This window comes from Fusarium tjaetaba (assembly GCF_013396195.1).
Source record: "Fusarium tjaetaba strain NRRL 66243 chromosome Unknown NRRL66243_c0000066, whole genome shotgun sequence".
In the NCBI taxonomy this organism is placed as follows: Eukaryota; Fungi; Ascomycota; class Sordariomycetes; order Hypocreales; family Nectriaceae; genus Fusarium; species Fusarium tjaetaba.
In genome coordinates this window covers 46,949-64,977 of record NW_023501262.1, presented here as the reverse complement: position 1 = coordinate 64,977, position 18,029 = coordinate 46,949, and the positions used below count along the sequence as shown (strand labels likewise).

Genomic DNA, 18,029 nt, shown 5'->3' with positions numbered 1-18,029 from the left:
ACACGTCTAAGATTGCTCGACGCTCCGGGGCCGGAGCCAGAGAGTTCACTGGTTCATAGATGCCAATATAGATGGAGAAACAGAACTCCGACTAGGCATCATGGCCCTGGTGGACGATACGTGGGGCAGATAGTCATGGGGCTATTGTAGATCCTCACGGGGATCTTGGGTCGAGGATTGATTACGTGTAATTATACGGATTGAAGCCTCACCCTCACCAGACAACTGCTGGCGTGCGTATCCATCACGAGAGTATCAAGACAAGACAAGACAAGACAAAAAGGCCCCTGACAGGGTTTTGATGAAGTTCATCCAATTGCTTTACCCACTGGACTGGCTAAAACAAAAAAGCCCCAGTCAAGTCGAATCACATCATTGTGTACTCTGTATGTACTCCGTATCACATCGTGAGCTCCACGAAGCATGGGTTTAATCAATCGGTTGGCAAGGGGTCCATCCTCTAGGCTCTAGCACAGCAGCGGAATTGTGGCTGGCGAGATATGGATCACAGCACGCAAGCAAGCCATGATCGAAGCCTGCGCTGCGGGTGACCATTTGCGGCTGTTTCTCTTTTTCCCCTATTTTCTGGGGTAACGAAGACCAAGTTCATGATTGGGAATTGCTTGCTTTTTTTTGCTGCGTTACCCATCCCCTTCTCCACGGGTTCGGTTCAATTCACCCTTGCCAGCAGCAGCAGCAGCAGCAGTTACCAAGTTCCCGGGTCGTGGTTCTTTGGTCACAGTTGGGAATGGCAATCAATTCGTGCGCTGCTAAACTCTAGTCAAACTGTCAAAGGTCCATCCCGCTCACGCAGCGCGGGATGAACCTCACGATCAGAGTTTTTCTCTCATCTTGAATGCAACGCTGAGCAAGATCGAAAAGCAAGATTCGTTCGTGTTGGCGGCGGGAGAAAGATGGCTCTAGTCGGGGGGGAGAGAGGCCCTGCTGGGATGGGAGCAAGGAACCCTTTCAGTGAGACGTCATTGATGCAACGCGACGTTGGAGAGAGATGCTGAAAACGGTTGAGAATTATGGATTGCTGACGATTCCAGCTGACGGACGCGCATCAAGATCAGCTCAGCTTTTCAACTGCCGAGACAGGTTGGGTCATGATTGTCAAGAATAACTAGAATACAACAAAAACTTGGTGAAGCAATTGTGAGGTTGAAGGATCTTCGACACACGCAATATAGTACAAACAGACAAACAGACACAAAATTCTCACCAAGGTTTGCGATTGAGGTGCCTCGCAGCAAAGAATGACGCCATGCAGGAGGATGTTGTGTGTCTGTCTGTCTGTCGGTCAGTCTCTGTCTCTGTGTCTGTCTCGATCCCGCGGGTACCATGCTCATTTGCTCGGGGAACCTGGCAGAGAAGATTCTTTTTTTCCTTCCAAAGTCTCAAAGAGGGAGCTCACCTGCAAGCCCCAAAAACTCAAAGCAGCCAGCACAAATGAGCTGTCAGCAGCGGCTCACCACGGCCTTGAGAGTTAGGGGGCCACATCCTTAAAAACCGCCCTGTGCTGTGCTGCTATTCCTCCTGGGGGAGTTACTCCTGGCTGCGCCGCAGCATAGACTTTCAGCCCCGAATTGCGACCGTGGTTTATTAGGTTGTCTTGCTTTTTCCTACGGCGACTGCGAAATGTGCAGTCCATTTGTCCGAGTTACGAATTGCCACGCTGAAAAAGTGACAGACTGAATGCATGCAGTGGAAAATGGCTTTTGCGCGCTCTGAGGGCCGACAACTCCTCAAAGGAGGCATCTTGTCCGCTTGGGGGACTGACTGACTGACTGGATGCTGTACTGTACTGTACTTACACGGACGGGGGATCTGCATGGAGTGGGTTTCTGAATTGTTTCTTGTTAAATGTTGGCGGGGAATCCGAAGACTGCAGCAGAGATATGATTGATACAGACAGAGGCTCCATCTCCATTGCCATGTGCCCCGGCACCTGATCTGGGGATTGGTTCTTGGCTTTGGGACTGACCGCAAGATGGTCGACGGTACTCACAGATCAAACAAGCGGCCGTGATGATGCCATATGGGGGCGGGTTTGGATCGACGCCGTCGAGTACTTACAGTAGAGTTAGCATCAAAGGGAAAATCAGAGTGATACTGTACCTACTGTACGACTCGCGATAGGCATGGCTGGTGCCGTTTCCACTCCATGGTAACGCTCCCACGTTTTGTCCGACTTCTGATACTGTACTAAGGTCGAGGACGAGCGTCTGGTGGTGGTTGACTTTGGCTTTACAGCACGCTCACATACTGATGGCCTGTGGCCCCCTGGTTCCACGTGCTCCACCCGCTACACTACGATCCTTGGATCAACTGTGGAAGACTCCCAGAGTCCTCCGAGAGGTTAGAACCGCGAAGCGCGCTAACTAGGGAGCCGTCACTGGCGACCGACTGGGTCCCCTCTCTCACACCCTGACCCCGACTCCGACTACGCCGGATATCGGCTAGGTTAGAGGGATGAAAGTCTAATCCTGCAGGGGTCATAGGCTACGACAGTGCATAGTGGGTAGTGGGGGGGAGCGCGGTAGGGATGGGCTCTCGATTCAGTGCTGCAGAGTAGAGAGTGTCATCTTGGTGCCCTGGGACTTGTCCATTTCCCACGCTTCTGGGGAGCTTCCCTGGGGGCCACGCTACGCTACAGTGCAGTCAGTACACCATGAGTTACAGTACCTTGCTCTATGTTCAGGTTCGAATTCAAGGTCAAGGTCGAGGTCAACAGTCAACTTCCTTCAGGGCCCAACCATCTAAGGGCACCCCGGGCATGAGTTATCCGCTCTGAGACAACAGGTACACCCTTGTTTTATCAGGATGGGAGATACTGAGGCACACACAACAGACAGGACCATCGATATTCCATGATTAATCGAGGATGGCATAGCAGACAGCAGCACGACGCCTCGAAGCAAGGCATGGTTGGAAATAATACGCCCGTCGAATGACTCCACCGCTAATTGCAGTGACATTTTACTGCATAGCAAGACAGATGATTGGATTCATCAATCCCTCTGGTTCATCTGTAACATGGGCATGGCTATCGGGGATGGTACTGTAGAATCGAAAGCAGCGGCGAACTGGAATACTTTCTCATGACCGAATGAAATGCAAAAAGACATTCAATGCGTTGAAATGCTTCGATGCATCGGAGCCAAAACGCTAACCCGTCCAAGGGAACGGCGATGCTAACTGCTAACGTGCTGTCAAGCGAGGAGCATATTACGATACTTGCCTTACAGTCAGTCAGCCGCAGAGCCCACATCACATCGATAACGATTGATCGTTCAGGACAAAACGGGGGCTCTTCCTGTTGCAGACAATAGAGGCGAGAGACACGAATTGACTTGACGGTAGAGGCGGCCCTCGAGCGAAGCTCTGTTCAGCTCAGCGCAGGAGAAAGGGTCCGAGAGCTTGCAGTGGAGCGTCAATCAATCTTGGGAACCACAAACCCCGAGGAAGATGGGGACCCGCCGAGTTTACTTGCTGTTAATAGTGTGTTGTGGTGTTTGTTATCCATTCACTGTGAAAGACGATTGAGAAGGGGGGAGGAGGAATTGGTTATTGGGTCGAATCAAGGTCAGGCCAGGTCAGGCCAGACGAGACCATGCCATTGAATGTCTACGAGCATGTCTGGTTTGTGGAGATGAAAAACTGGACATTCTTGGAAAATGAATGCTGTTCTGAAAGTCTGCCTATCGACGACGTACGTTGATGAAGAATTGGGTTGGCCGAAGAAGACAGAGAATCTGTAAGCAAGAAACGCTCCAGAAGCAGGGATAAGCCAAGCCACCCCAGACTGAAGAAGGAGAAGAAGACGAAGAGAAGAAGAGCCTCTTGGAAGAGGATGTACACATTCAATGTCCTCAGTACAAGCTCAAAGTACACTCTCATTCTAACAAGAAGCGTGGCGCACCGGACCGCGCACCAGGACCAGGACGAGTGAGTACCATCTCCAGCACGTACCAGAAGGACCCACGCTCTACCAGCCTTGTTGTTGCTGTTCCATTTCCATTGCTCGCTCGGTGGCTGACCTATGACCCATGAGCCGGACGGACCAACGCTAACACTAATACCAACAGGGAGCATGATGGCCTCCCACTCTAGGGGGTGAGCCTAGCCATGTCTGAAGGGTCCGTCACGACACAACCAGTACGTACACGTTGGAGCACGCCTCCTCCGTTGGAGATACACCTTCTCCAAGGCGAAAAAAAGAAAAAGAGGATGGGTTCGTTCGTTGTTCTACGCCAGAGACGCCATAGGGAAAATGGTTATAAACAACACCCCTTGTCCCCTCGTCGATCAACTCTAGTACAGTACAGTAGCGTAGCTGGGCCGATCTCCATGCGAACACTTACTTGCACGACCTTGACCTTGACCTTGACTTAAGACTACAAGGACTCCACAGACTTCAACAGATTCTACTACTCATCTCATCCTAACTCAAACCCATTCACCACACCTCACCTCACCTCACTTACATATATACACCATCCAGGGACCCTTCCTTTCCTCACCTTGCTTGACTTGAGGTTTCATCCTTCATACTTGTATAACATATCCGTCACATACAAGTCTTGGCCTTCTCATATATATATATATATATATACCCACTTCACGTCCACCACATACACTCACGCTCTATCTTGTCGACTTGACTTGACATGAGCGCATCGCCCACCTCGTCACCGTCATCTATGCCTTACTCTTCTTCACCCGACCCTCACACAATCTCCTACTCCTCACAAAACAACAACACCGACAACATGGTCCGCTCATCATCAGCCGAGCCCGCAAAGAGCTCTAAGCGAAAGGGTAAGTAAACAAAACCAAACCTAACCAGCCACGCGGGACAGAAAAAGCAAAAAGAACACACATATACACACTTGCATACATCGCGCCCAAGCAGCAAAGTCAATTCGATTCATACATACATGCATACATACCCATGATCAGCAGCACTAACTAACACGCAACAACAACAGGCACACGAAGCGTCTCTACCCTCACACCTTCACAACTCGCGCGCAAGAGAGCCAACGACCGAGAGGCTCAAAGGGCTATCCGGGCGCGAACCAAGGAGCACATCGACCGCCTGGAGCGCGAGCTGGAGGACCTCAAGAGCAAGCAGAGCCGTGATCAGACAGTCCAGGAGCTTCTGCGACGGAACCAGGCGCTCGAGGAGGAGCTCATGCGGCTCAAGGAGAACATGGGCGTCTCAATGACCTCGTCGCCTTACTCTGCACCTGGTACGGCTCTCTCAGTCTCCATCCCGACGTCCTCGTCACCGCACAACAACATTCTGACCAGCCCCTCAGTATACGATGATAACCTCAGCACAGGCAGCGGTGCCATCCCCAGTCCTCGCGGCTCCCCCTTCCCTTCTGGCGACTACAGCCCCATCCCCGACTATGGACAGCAATACGTCCCCCTCCCTAACAACTGCGAGTCATGGGCCAGCACTGTCCCCTGCCCCGTCCCATCCAACGTCTCAAGCCCTTCCTCATCTGCCGACGACTACAGCGCCGGCTACATTCCCACCAGCGTGCCCACCTCGCTGATGCCCTCAAACAACACAAGCTCCTCCAGCATCAGCGTTGGCCACGCTCACAAGGACGTGATCAAAATGGAGTATGAAGATGTTGATTCTCACGGTACGGTCACCCAGCAGCTCCCAGCAATCTCACTCCCACTCTCCCTCTCAAGACAGGAGACTAATCACACTCAGTGTCTAGACGCCGGATTCCGCCTCAGCAACCCCTCGCTTCATCCCGTGTCCCATACTTACATGGCTCAACAGCAGCAGCCCGCCTGGAACATGTATCCCGTCTACTACCCCCAGGCTCAGTCCTCGGTCCATTGAAGGGCCAAACTCAACCGGGCTCATCCTGGCCGGGATCTGGGCCCGTTCTCACCACTCCGCCGGCCTGTCGCTTTGATGAACTCTTAGTCGGCTTCCTCCAGGACTGCCGCCGCATGATCACCACAGAGTCTCTAGCTCACACCCTGGGTCCTCACCAGATAGACGTGCGCTCACTGTTTCGCGGCCATGATAGCCACGGTCAGATCGCCTACTCACCTCATCCCATCACCGACCTCATCCGCAGCCTCATCGACACAGCAGGAATGACACGACTGACTGAGCGCATCGCCATCTTTGCGCCTCTGCAAACCATGATCTGTTGGCTCGCGCAGCCTACTCCAGAGAGACGCGCGCGACTATGCGAAGACTACGTGCCTCGAGAGCGCCAAATGACAACTCCGCACCCTCAATGGCTCGATCTTGTCCTCTGGGGCAGTCTGCGCGAGGCCGCCATCGAGCGGCAGGATCTCTACGCTACAGACGAGTTTCAAAGGGTCTACTTCGACGCGCTGCGCCTTGTCAATTGGCCTTATCAGCCGCTAGACGGGCTAGTCACAGATCCGCAGACGGGCCACGTTGGGCTCACGGATGCCCTCATGGCCCATGCCATGAACGGTTCCAACTGGCGTCTGGCTGAGACCTTTGCCCAAAGATACCCTGAGCTCTGCGGGCTAGTGGCTCTCGAGTAGAGAGTGGAAAGTCTGTCTGATGGGGATCGACCACACCTTTGGCTTTGCCATGACTCTTGACCTTACCTCACCTTTGCTTGACATGATTCGACTCCGGTATCATGGATCACATGTTGTAAGGCATGTCATGACATCGTGGGTTAACACGGCACCACAGAATGCCGATCCATCAAACTTACCGCGTGCTGGGATTATCCGCCGCGGCAAGTCTCTATCCTGCTCCCACCCACGTCGATCATGCCCCGTCTTACACACCCACATACAAACATACCTACCTATCTATCTATCAACTACCTACCACTACTACTACATCGTCATCATCTTCTCACAGAACCAAAAAAAAGACAAAAAAAACATTTCATGACATGACATGACAGGAAACTTTTAGAGGAGGAATCAAAGTACCCCACAACATCTCTAACGGCCATACTATACTTCTTACTGTACTGTTAACATTACATTATGGGAAAAGGCAATACTGTTATTAGACATGTATACTTATTTAAAACATGGAAGCAAAGGAAAGGGAACGGGCGGAGGCGTGCAATTTGGAACACACACACACAAACAAGCATTGGGACAAATCTAAGGAAATTCACTATTGGCGATATGGGGGTTCTTTGTTTCTAGAGGTGTTTTTGACATACATACATTACTCGGTGTATGATGGTATTACCCATGTTCTTACTAGGATACTTATTTTCACGAATCAAGATACACACACGTTTGGATTCTTCACACTCTGGCCTCAATTCTTCCTCTCATGGATCGTGATTGCAACTTGTACTATCCCTATGAACATCTATCTATCTCTTGACTAGCAGGCGGGCCCCCAAGATGGGAAAATCCTCTGGTTTCATTTTACCCCATACGCTTACATGGTCGATGACATTCCAAAACCCTGTACGAACCCTTGTCCAATTTCGACCTGTAATTGATGGCATATTCCCATATCTACCAGGGTGTGTACGTTATTGTACTGTGCTGTATGTACGTGGTCTTGTTGTTGTTGTTTTTAAAATTATCCTTCTCTTTTCATTACTGGTAAGCGTCTTCTACATACGTAGGAGAGTTACATCGAGGACGCATCTCCACCGCCATGTTCCCGTCACGCACATGGCTCAGAGTCCCAAAGAGGGAGGGGGAGTGTTGAGCATTGGGCAGTCTGAGGGTCCCCCACTTACAGTGTACGGTTAAACCCATAGACCAGGGAGGAGGATATCTGATATCGGTCCAGCGCTTATACTGCTAATGGTCTAGTTGATTATCCCCCTATGTCCCAAGGGGTAAAAGCTGTTCCATCAGACGACAGGCATGCATGCTGCTTGCTGTGCTGTGCTGTTAGTTGGTATCTCGTCTTGGAGTTTTGGAGCAGATATACCTGATACATACCAAACCGATGCTTATGCTACTCACCGCGTAGCTCCCTTTTGCCCTGCCCAAAGATGTCAGTTGTCCACCTTGACTACAACTATATCATTTCTCAGTTGCGTTGCATCGCACATGTCACTGCTCGAGCCCCTTGCGGTTGCGGGAGATCTCGAGCAGGGAAAATTCGCAACATTGAGCCGCAACGATACCAAGTAGAGTGACTTGAGATACTTGCTTTTGCCTCCCACGCTCTCAAGTACAAGTTTTTCCAATCTTGTAAAAGATCGTGGCGAAACTGCATGGACACGCACGTGGCCCATCCATACCATATGGCCCTTGTCTCGCAATGACAGCTTGACACAATCTCATACGGCCACATGCGTATTCTAAACATGGACTTTTGCGATTCCGAGGGAGCAAGCACAAAGTTTAGTCTCAGGTTAGGCTTGAACCAACAGAGCTCCGAGGTACAGGCCCGAGGTACAGTGCCGTGCCGTTTCTTCTTGTCTCTCTTCTCAAGAGCCGGGGCGGCGTCACGGTCTTGTATGCCCAAAACGGTGATTTCCATATTAACTATCGGTGCGACACCGACACCGACACACTCGATATGAGACAGACAGGCAGGCAGGCAGACAGAGGCTGAGAGGCAGACACACACACACGCACACACACACATACTGGTACGCAGCCAGAGACACAGAGTCTCAGCCCTCTCCGAAGCTACGTAATGTACATTCTTCGCGGAACTTCCGTCTAGATTCCGTGAAATAAGGGCGAAAAACAGCCTCAAACGTTATGTTTCGCGGAAACTCTATTTGTTTCCGTGTTCCCCTCGGACGTTTTTCTCGATTAGCAACAGGCAAAAGCAACGAAGCGATTGCACAACATCGCGGCTCGAGCCTCAATTCGTCAACGGCAGTTTGTACCACCGACCATCGGAACAAGACGTCGGCCGGTCGGAGAGGGCGAAACAGAGGCCTCGTCACGCAATTGCTTGGCTCCAAGTAAAGAAAAGTAAGTACCTTGCAGTGATAGACAAACCCAAAAGATACCGGCCGGGCTGTTCCCGCGGGAAACAATGGGCATGGGCACTAAAAAGTCCCCTCCGCATCTGCATCTGACTTCCACCTGAAGCCTCAAGGTAAGGCCTGCACTGACGTTGGAAATGAAACTGGTGACACTGAAGATCGGCCACTAAACAACCCCCAACCTTCAGTTGGGTATTACCTAGCCTATCCCTCCTCTTCTGAACTGTATTTTTATCGTACACTGTACTGTATAATTGCGACTTTTCCCTTCCGAGTATGCACTTCGCCAGCAGAAGGGACGCACAGGCATTTCCCAACCTAGCGGTGCAACGAACTTGAATGAAGCAACAGTCCCGTGAGACACTGACAGCAGCAACTCAGGGCTTTATTGCGTAGGTGGCTTGGCCTGTTTGAGTCTGAGCCCTTTCTTCACGCAAAGCGCGGGCATTTAATTGTTTTTGTTTCAATTTTCCATCGCAATTCAGACCCCGATTTCGTCTAAGGCCGCAAGATCCTGTATGTACAACAATGACCTGCATCTGACGTCTGACGCCCAGTTTGCGGTGAAGATACAGTACCCAGATGTGTGGGATGCACAATGTACAATGCGTTGTGCTGTGCTGTGCCGTGCTGTGCTGTATTCTACCGTACTGTCCTGTACACCGCAACATGTTGCCCAGTGAGAAGGGAGCAAATCAGATCCAGGGCTAGAAAACCTAGAAGGCGCCTGGAAGACTGCTCAGAAGGGTGATCGAAGCCAATGCAAGGCCAACCTGCAGGAGAGAATGGCATCGGCACGTGTTGTGTGGATGCAGAGCAATTCGAGAGGGAGGGTGAAGAGGCTACAGTCCCCAAAGCGCTTCAGACTGTACTGTCTTGCTTCCAACTTCAACTGCTGCACAGCCGTTTCTTCGTGACTGAAAGTTGAAGATGGTTGCGTTGAGTTGGAGGAAATGCGTCTAACTGAAGAGGGCGAAGCGGTCCGAGATGTGGAGAACTATTAGACAAATAACGGTATATGACAGGCTGAATTTATCGAGGACGCTAGAGTTGCAGATTCAAGGGGTTCTGTAGGGTCATAGAGTTTGCGCTAGAAGGTTGCTGCAGCTTCTATTCCATGGAAGTCAGAGGTTGAAGTGAGGTGCTGCTGGCCATGATCGAGGAATCATCGACGCTCCCAGGGGGGGCCTTGGAAGTGCAGGATGGGGGCTCCTCATGCAGGAGTAACGAACAGTGAGACATGCTACGTCAAAAGAAGATGGAAGGAAGTCCTGCCGAACAAAGGCGTCAGCCTGTTGTCTCCATCTCTCGTCTAATGGTGTCCTCGTCAGCGTCGATTTCCGTCCTGTTACCGTTTCTGTCGTGTCGACCATGCGACCACACAGACACACATGGCTCAAAGCGGACTAACATCAGCCAAATTCTCTTGGGGCTGACTTGAGAGATGCCACAGTTCGTAGAGATTAATCACCGTAATTATACCCTCTAATCAATCTGTTGGCTCATTCATGGCTCGTTCGTTGCTAAGGGGGCCCAAGATTGGGTTTGCCGTGCCCAGGGGTTGCTGCGGTTCCCCGATCAAGCGTTGAGTTGCATTTTCTGTGGTTGTCTTCTGCAATGATGACATTCTTCCCTTGAGAACTGGCAAATGCGAGGACAGGAAAAAGCGCCGACCGGTATACCGCTGCTTGATCGCCATTCTTATATGTACTGTCCTTTGTACACTGTCATATGCAAAGATACGGCACTGCTATTGCCAGCACACCATAGAAAAGTCATTTGACTAATATCGTGGTGTAGAATTGAATATGGCGATCCGCCTCGAGCCGTTGGGATAATCCTGGCTGCAAATTACAGGCCTTGCAACGACCCCTGGGCCGTTCGCCATGGACCCCCGTTCACACTGAGACTGGGTGGACGTAGCTTGCATGGATTTGCTGACAGGGATTTGGGAGATCATGACGCTAGTAGGGGCCCTAGAATATCTCATTCAATCCATCAGCAAATAACGTCTCGGCATATAACTCATGCACGGCTGCTTAAGATTGCTAGACGGTGAAGTGATGTGCAGTCAGAAAAAGAAACAACCGTGTTGATGGCTGCGCCAAGACGTATGAGCCGGATATCCATTGAGCCCATGATCTTCAATTAGGCCTCAAGCCAGGGATTAGTTGAGTAGCGGCACGATTTGCGAGTAGAGATGAGGTTGGACGCAAGTGGATCTCCCAACTTCCCATCGCCCTTCCTCACAAGAACTAAGAGACCAGATCAGTTAGCTCCATCTATGTACCTAAAAACCACGAGGCAAGCATGGATGGGGCCTCAAGGGACTGAGGTGACAGGAGACACAAGCAGAGTCTGAAGAAGGCCCCCTGCGTTGCACAGACAATGATGGCTGCAGGAAAAGAGACCGACTGTCGTAAGGAGTCCTCATTACTCAACGAAAGGAGAAGCCACCGCTTTCGTTCAAGAGGCCCGAGGAGGCGTTGCATCCTCTGTTAATATCTCATACGTAAAAGCTTCGATACTTTATCAATCCATCATCATGAAATATGTACTTGCTGTGGCTGAGTGTGGCTGACAGCAAGGTTCTTCTCGAACCCAGTGCAGAAGACAATAGAGTTTGTTCTTGCAGCATCTGAAATCTTTGATGCACGCCCTCACTGCTACCAGGCACGTGGCGAGGCGCCAACCATGCGAAGTGATGGGGTCGCTCGAATGTAAAAAAAGGGGGTCGAGGACAAAGTATCTCAAGTACTCGATACTCGTGTGTCAAAAAACCTCCGTGTCTCCATCTCATCTGCCAAAAGATACGGGGCATTTCGCGAGCTAGACCGACAGAGTTTGACGGTTGTTGCTTGCACAGCGGCAAGCCATGTGGACGTGGTGATACGCGTGCGCGGCAGGGCTGGACCGAACGTACAGAACCTTCCATTTGCCCTCATCTTGTTTCCGTACACCAATTTGACTTTCATCTTATTCTGTATTCAGTAAGCACTTCGGATGAGGCGTCCGCAGTCATATTTCACACACACCGTGACGGTGAGGATAAAAATGTGGCTGATGACGTTCTTTCGATGCGTGAAAAGGGTTTATTCGGGGCTGGTACCCAATGGTATGAATTTGTGCTGGGAGACTGTCTCACCTTGCAGCCTCGAGAATCAGTCTTGGCAGTGAACTTTCCAAACGGATGAACCGCCAAGACATGTGCCATAGTCCTTTTGCAATGTTCTTCGGTCGTAAGGATGAGAATTCTTTTCTCCGTGTGATGAATGTACTCTTTCAGGATGCGCTATTGCCTGTAAGATATGCAAGCTTCCTTGAAAGTGTTGCAATGATAAGCATGCCAGCAATGAAACCCATGAGTTGGAGGGCTTCATTCTGGTGAGCCGGGATTGGACAGGAAACACGAGCTTTTGCACATGTGTGTGACTTGGTGGATTGCTGTATCAATTCTGGAAGCGGTCTGAAGTACTCAAGTACCGTATTCCATGACCAACGAGAATGCATGTCTGTGAAGATCGTCGTCATCGCGGTAAGAAACCCAACTGGTTGTAACCCGCGCGACTGAGCCTATCCTCATTATGCTTTACTCATTCAGCTGTGGCTGAAACCTGGCTTCTGTGAGGCTTACAGAGACAGGAAGGAGCTTGTGCTCTGTGAGCTCGTAGCTCAGCCTTGATCAAAGACGGGTTGGTGGTGCTAACTGGTTCATTCCCCGTCTCCCCGTTCAGGGCACTTCTATCGGTGATTGGGTCTGAAGATACCGAGCAAAGTATCCGAATACCGTGAAGCGCGCTCCGAATGCAACCCGCCATTTGAGGTTCTTTTAGTAGTCTCTGCAACCCTCGAACATGAAGCTCTCATCGCCAATCGTTGCTAGCGGGATAATGATCAGTCATGTCCATTCATAGTCGATGGCTTCGACCAAAGGCTCTTGGCGTGGGGCGGACTTGGTCGCGAAGAACACCGGACTCGAGAGCTATTCGGTGGCCTTGTGGGACTTTATCTGGGCCTAAACGACCTCGATGTCAAATCAACGGGAGCCGTCGATGATTTGAGCAAGGGTCGTTTCGGGGAAGAGAGATGCCGATATCCAAGCTCCATAACTTCATTCCACGACCCGCTTTAACGTCCATCTCGAATTCGTTCTCATCTTGTGCTTGTGCTGCTCGTTTTCCTAATTTCAGACCCTTTCACTTATTGATAACTAGTCTTGTCACTAGACGCCGGCACTCAGGCCAAGAAACGTGCAAGACGTTGGGATCGCGGATGCATGCAAACATACTTTCGATCCCACAAGGCGGTCCGCATGCCACCCTCGTGGGACAGCGCCAAAAGCGTGTATCAAGACAGCCCATTGGTGGCAGAATACCCCTAGCCATCAACTGCAACATCAGCCTAGAGACCGTTGCCGTCATTTCGTCGCAGACCCCTAGGCCTCACTTTCCAGCTATGCATGTCACTTTAGACCAGATCCTCAAGGCCCGGCCAGGTTTGATCTTCGACAACGAACCCCAGCGAACAGCAACCCTAGTACGACGCGAGATCAAATCGAGTGAGCAATTCGTGATAGAGTGTTGCTGTTTATGCACACCCGTGATACTCTACAGAGTCATCTGTTTGCTTCAAACTTTATATTCATGACAAGAGTCAAACGAAGTCATGATACCATTAGTACCTGGGTAACCGCAGGCAGCCACACGCGCAACAAATGCCGCTTGTAGCGCAAATGGCGGTAGTAATTTAACTCTGTCGCGGCACGCATGGCATCCATCCATTGGTGGTTTTGCGAGAAGGTTTGTCGTTGTCAGTCGTCAGTGTCAGTCCCTGAAGCCATGATGCGTCACGGTCGGAACGAAAGCCGAGTAATCATGAGATTGAGACCGGTACTTGGGTTTGATCCAGGGGATCCATCCTGCAAGTTGAACAAAACCAAGGTTTTAGTTCCACGTTAGTGAATGCCGCGGGGCGATCTGGACTCAGCCTAGTCCCAGGAAACAGGAACCCAAAACTCTGCCACGGCTGGGCTGCTCCGGGTTACACAACGTAGCAGTGGTGTCGGATACACGTGAATGCAGTGAAGCATGAGTCTTGGCATTTCGTACGGATCATGATGACAATTCGATCTGCAAAATACGTGATAGTTGGTCAAGGTAATCGAGAAGCAATCGAGATTGATGATGAGAATTCGATTGCTGTGTATGATGATGGCTGAAGAAGTTTCTTCGTCTCATCTGCCACCATTTACTCGTCATACATAGCGTGGTCGACGGTCTCGCCGCTTGAATCCTCCGTGGGACCGGGTATCTTCCGGCCCGAGTCCGATAAGTTCGGGCCGGGTGCAATCGGCGCCGTCTTGTTCGGGGAATCTTCGGGACGGAAAAGACTGTACATAGTGTAGCTATCCCCAAAGCTCTCTTCTCCCGTGGTTCTTCTGTTGAAGGCTCTATGTGGACCTGCTACGATTAGACTCAGCGGAACCACCGCCCCTCCGTTCGTGCCTGGGCCTTGGGGCGGCGACGATACCATGGACTTGGGAGCGAGGCAAAGCAAACATGTTGGTTCAATTGCCGGATCGTAACGGACCGCAACGATTAGTGATCGGGTCTTGGCCATGGAGTGTCTCTTTGTTTACTGCTAAATCTCGGCCCGTTGAATTTGTCGGTAGTAAGCGTGGAAAAGTACCGTAGAGTAGTCGGATCTTGAAGTATCCGTCGGAAGAGACATGTTCTTCGGTGCCGGATTTATCAGGGCCCCTTTGCTAATCCGAGTCTGAGAAGTGGAAATCTCGGATATTGATCGAGGTGAGAATTGCCCCTGCCGAGGTGAAGACAATCCCATCCCCGGGTAGTTCCCACCTTCCACGAACCTTCCAAAGTATCCCCACGTGACTCCTCACATGATCAGTTCATTCCTCTCTTTCAATCGGTTCAACTCTGGCATCACGCATCTCATGATTATTGAAGACCTAATACGCTTATATCCCCCGCTTCGTGTTGTTGTTGTCCGAGGTTTACGAGACGGAATTTCGTCCCGACGAAGCGATAACCTGGAATGAATTCCTTTCGATACGCTATATGATTGGAGGAAATATCGGTTAAACCACGGGTAGAACTCACAAGTTCATCATTCGTGGGGCTTCACCACCAACTAGATGCTCATCTGGTATCATGAGAACGAACTGGTCTGTTCGATTGGCAAATGATAGAGGAGAATGAGCTCTTTTGTCGCCCGACGGATGCATATGTATCAGGCAGAATAGACACGCAAGTTGCTGCGGGGTTGTCATTTACCCAGGAAGGTTCTCCAGCTTGTTCAGAGCGAGAGTATTTATCTGTCGACTAGAGGAGCTGATTCCTGTCAATTGACTTAGTTTCCCATTATTCTTGCTTTTACCGTGAAACAGGCTTTTGGGAAGTGATAAAAATGGCTGATATCAACGTCGAAGAGGTCCTGAAGAAGCTGTCTCTCGCTGAGAAGGTCTCCCTTCTGGCAGGTCAGTAGCATCGCATGATTGAAACAACAGCAGCTAACATTTCTACAGGAATTGACTTCTGGCATACAAAGTCACTCCCAGAGCATGGAGTCCCATCTCTACGTCTATCAGATGGCCCCAACGGTGTAAGAGGCACCAGATTCTTCAACGGTATCCCAGCAGCATGCTTTCCCTGCGGCACTGGCCTTGGTGCAACCTTTAACCAAGAGTTGCTGGAAGAAGCAGGAAAGAAGATGGGTGAAGAGGCAATTGGAAAGAGTGCTCATGTAATCCTTGGCCCTACCATCAACATGCAACGTTCGCCTCTTGGAGGACGTGGTTTTGAGTCTATAGGCGAGGACCCCTTTCTCGCTGGTCTGGGTGCTGCTGCGCTTGTTCGTGGAATCCAGAGCACAGGTGTGCAATCAACAATCAAGCATTTCGTATGCAACGACCAAGAACACAAGCGCATGAGCGTTCAGGCTATTGTCACAGAGCGTGCACTCCGTGAGATCTACGCTCTTCCCTTCCAGCTGGTTGTACGAGACTCACAGCCCGGTGCATTCATGACTTCTTACAACGGTGTCAACGGAACTTCTTGCAGCGAGAGCAAGAAGCTACTGAACGACATGCTACGTGAAGAATGGGGTTGGGAGGGTCTGATCATGAGTGATTGGTACGGCACGTACAGCGTCACTGACGCCATCAAAGCCGGTCTTGATCTTGAGATGCCTGGCCCTACTCGCTGGCGAGGCGACGTCCTAAACTTTGCAGCTGCTTGTGAGAAGGTTTGGGGGCACGTTATTGATGACCGCGCCCGAGAGGTCCTCAAGTTTGTCAAGAAGTGTGCCGCCTCTGGTGTCAAGGAAAACGGCCCTGAGAAGACACTTGATACGCCTGAGACTGCGGCTCTTCTCCGCAAGATCGGAAACGAGAGTATCGTTCTCCTCAAGAATGAGAAGAGCCTTCTTCCTTTGGCAAAGGACAAGAAGACCTTGGTCATTGGACCTAACACCAAGGTTGCGACTTACCATGGTGGTGGCTCTGCGTCCCTAGCTGCCTACTACGCTGTGACACCTTACGATGGTATCGCTGAGAAGCTCGGTAGCCAGCCGGCTTACACCATCGGCGCATACACACACAAGCTGAGTCCTCTACTAGGAAGTCAGACTAAGGGTGAAGACGGAAAGGCCGGCATGAGCTGGAAGGTGTACAACAAGCCACCTAGCGACACATCCCGCAAGCCCGTCGACGAGCTGTGGCTCGCCAAATCGGAAATGCACCTCGTTGACTACTACAACTCCGAGCTCGAAGACCTCTGGTTCGCAGATCTAGAAGGCATTCTAGAAGTCGAGGAAGATTCCACGTACGAGTTTGGCGTCATCGTCTGCGGAACTGCCAACCTCTACGTCAACGACGAGCTTGTCGTCGACAACTCGACCAAGCAAATCGCCGGCGACGCGTTCTTCGGCACAGCGACACGGGAAGAGCTCGGCCGCAAGGACCTGAAGAAGGGCGAGAAGTATAAGATCAGAATTGAGTTTGCCTCGGCCCCAAGCTTCACCCTCAAGCTGGACAACCCCGTGGTCGGCCACGGATCTCTTCGCGTCGGCGCATCAAAGGTCATCGACGCGAAGCAGGAAATCGAGCGATCTGTCGCTCTCGCTAAGGAGCATGATCAGGTCATTATTTGTGCTGGTCTCAACTCGGACTGGGAGACGGAGGGCTCCGACCGTGAGAGCATGAAGCTTCCCGGAGCTCTGGATGAGCTCATTTCCGCTGTCGCAGCCGCGAATTCGCAGACGGCTGTTGTTATGCAGACTGGTACGCCGGAGGAGATGCCCTGGCTGGATGAAGTCCCTGCTGTGATTCAGGCGTGGTATGGTGGTAACGAGACGGGTAACTGCATTGCGGACATTCTCTTTGGTGACGCAAACCCGTCTGGCAAGCTATCACTGAGCTTCCCCAAGCGCTTGAACGATGTCCCAGCATTCCTTAATTTCCGAACTGAAGCCGGGCGAACACTTTATGGTGAGGATGTGTATATGGGATACCGTTACTACGAATTTGCCGACCGTGAAGTCAACTTCCCCTTCGGCCACGGGCTCTCATACACTACATTTGCCTTCTCAGACCTCAGTGTTTCCTCCAAGGATGGAAAGCTCACAACAAGCGTTACCATCAAAAACACAGGCTCCGTGCGCGGTGCAGAAGTTGCGCAGCTTTACGTGCGCCCGATGCAAGCTGCCAAGGTGAACCGTCCTGTCAAGGAGCTCAAGGGTTTCGCAAAGGTTGAGCTAGATGCTGGCGAGTCCAAGACGGTGACTATCTCTGAGCTGGAGAAATATGCCGCTGCATACTTTGATGAGGAGAAGGATAAGTGGTGTGTTGAGGCTGGTGAGTACGAGGTTATTATTAGTGATAGCAGTGCTGTGACCGACAAGGCACTCAAGGGCTCGTTCAAGGTCGATGAGACATACTGGTGGTCTGGTATTTAATAAATGGACTGTAGATAGCTGTGTAATGCTTCGGCTGAATGAGAACCAAGAATTGACTTGCTCATGTTGTCAATAGCATCTTGTGCTTCATAT

General features: G+C 51.1%; 2 protein-coding genes across 2 annotated transcripts; both read left to right on the top strand.

Moving 5' to 3' along the window:
• Positions 1-4,673: 4,673 nt before the first annotated feature.
• Positions 4,674-6,561, top strand: FTJAE_3429 (uncharacterized protein; the record flags this gene model as incomplete). The annotated part of the gene is made up of 3 exons (XM_037349725.1): positions 4,674-4,824; positions 4,995-5,663; positions 5,738-6,561. The coding sequence occupies 3 exons, from the start codon at positions 4,674-4,676 to the stop codon at positions 6,559-6,561; spliced, it is 1,644 nt and encodes a 547-aa protein (XP_037209452.1).
• An 8,828-nt stretch (positions 6,562-15,389) lies between these two features.
• FTJAE_3428 (beta-glucosidase) lies at positions 15,390-17,936 on the top strand (the record flags this gene model as incomplete). The annotated part of the gene is made up of 2 exons (XM_037349724.1): positions 15,390-15,459; positions 15,508-17,936. The coding sequence occupies 2 exons, from the start codon at positions 15,390-15,392 to the stop codon at positions 17,934-17,936; spliced, it is 2,499 nt and encodes an 832-aa protein (XP_037209451.1).
• Positions 17,937-18,029: the final 93 nt, after the last annotated feature.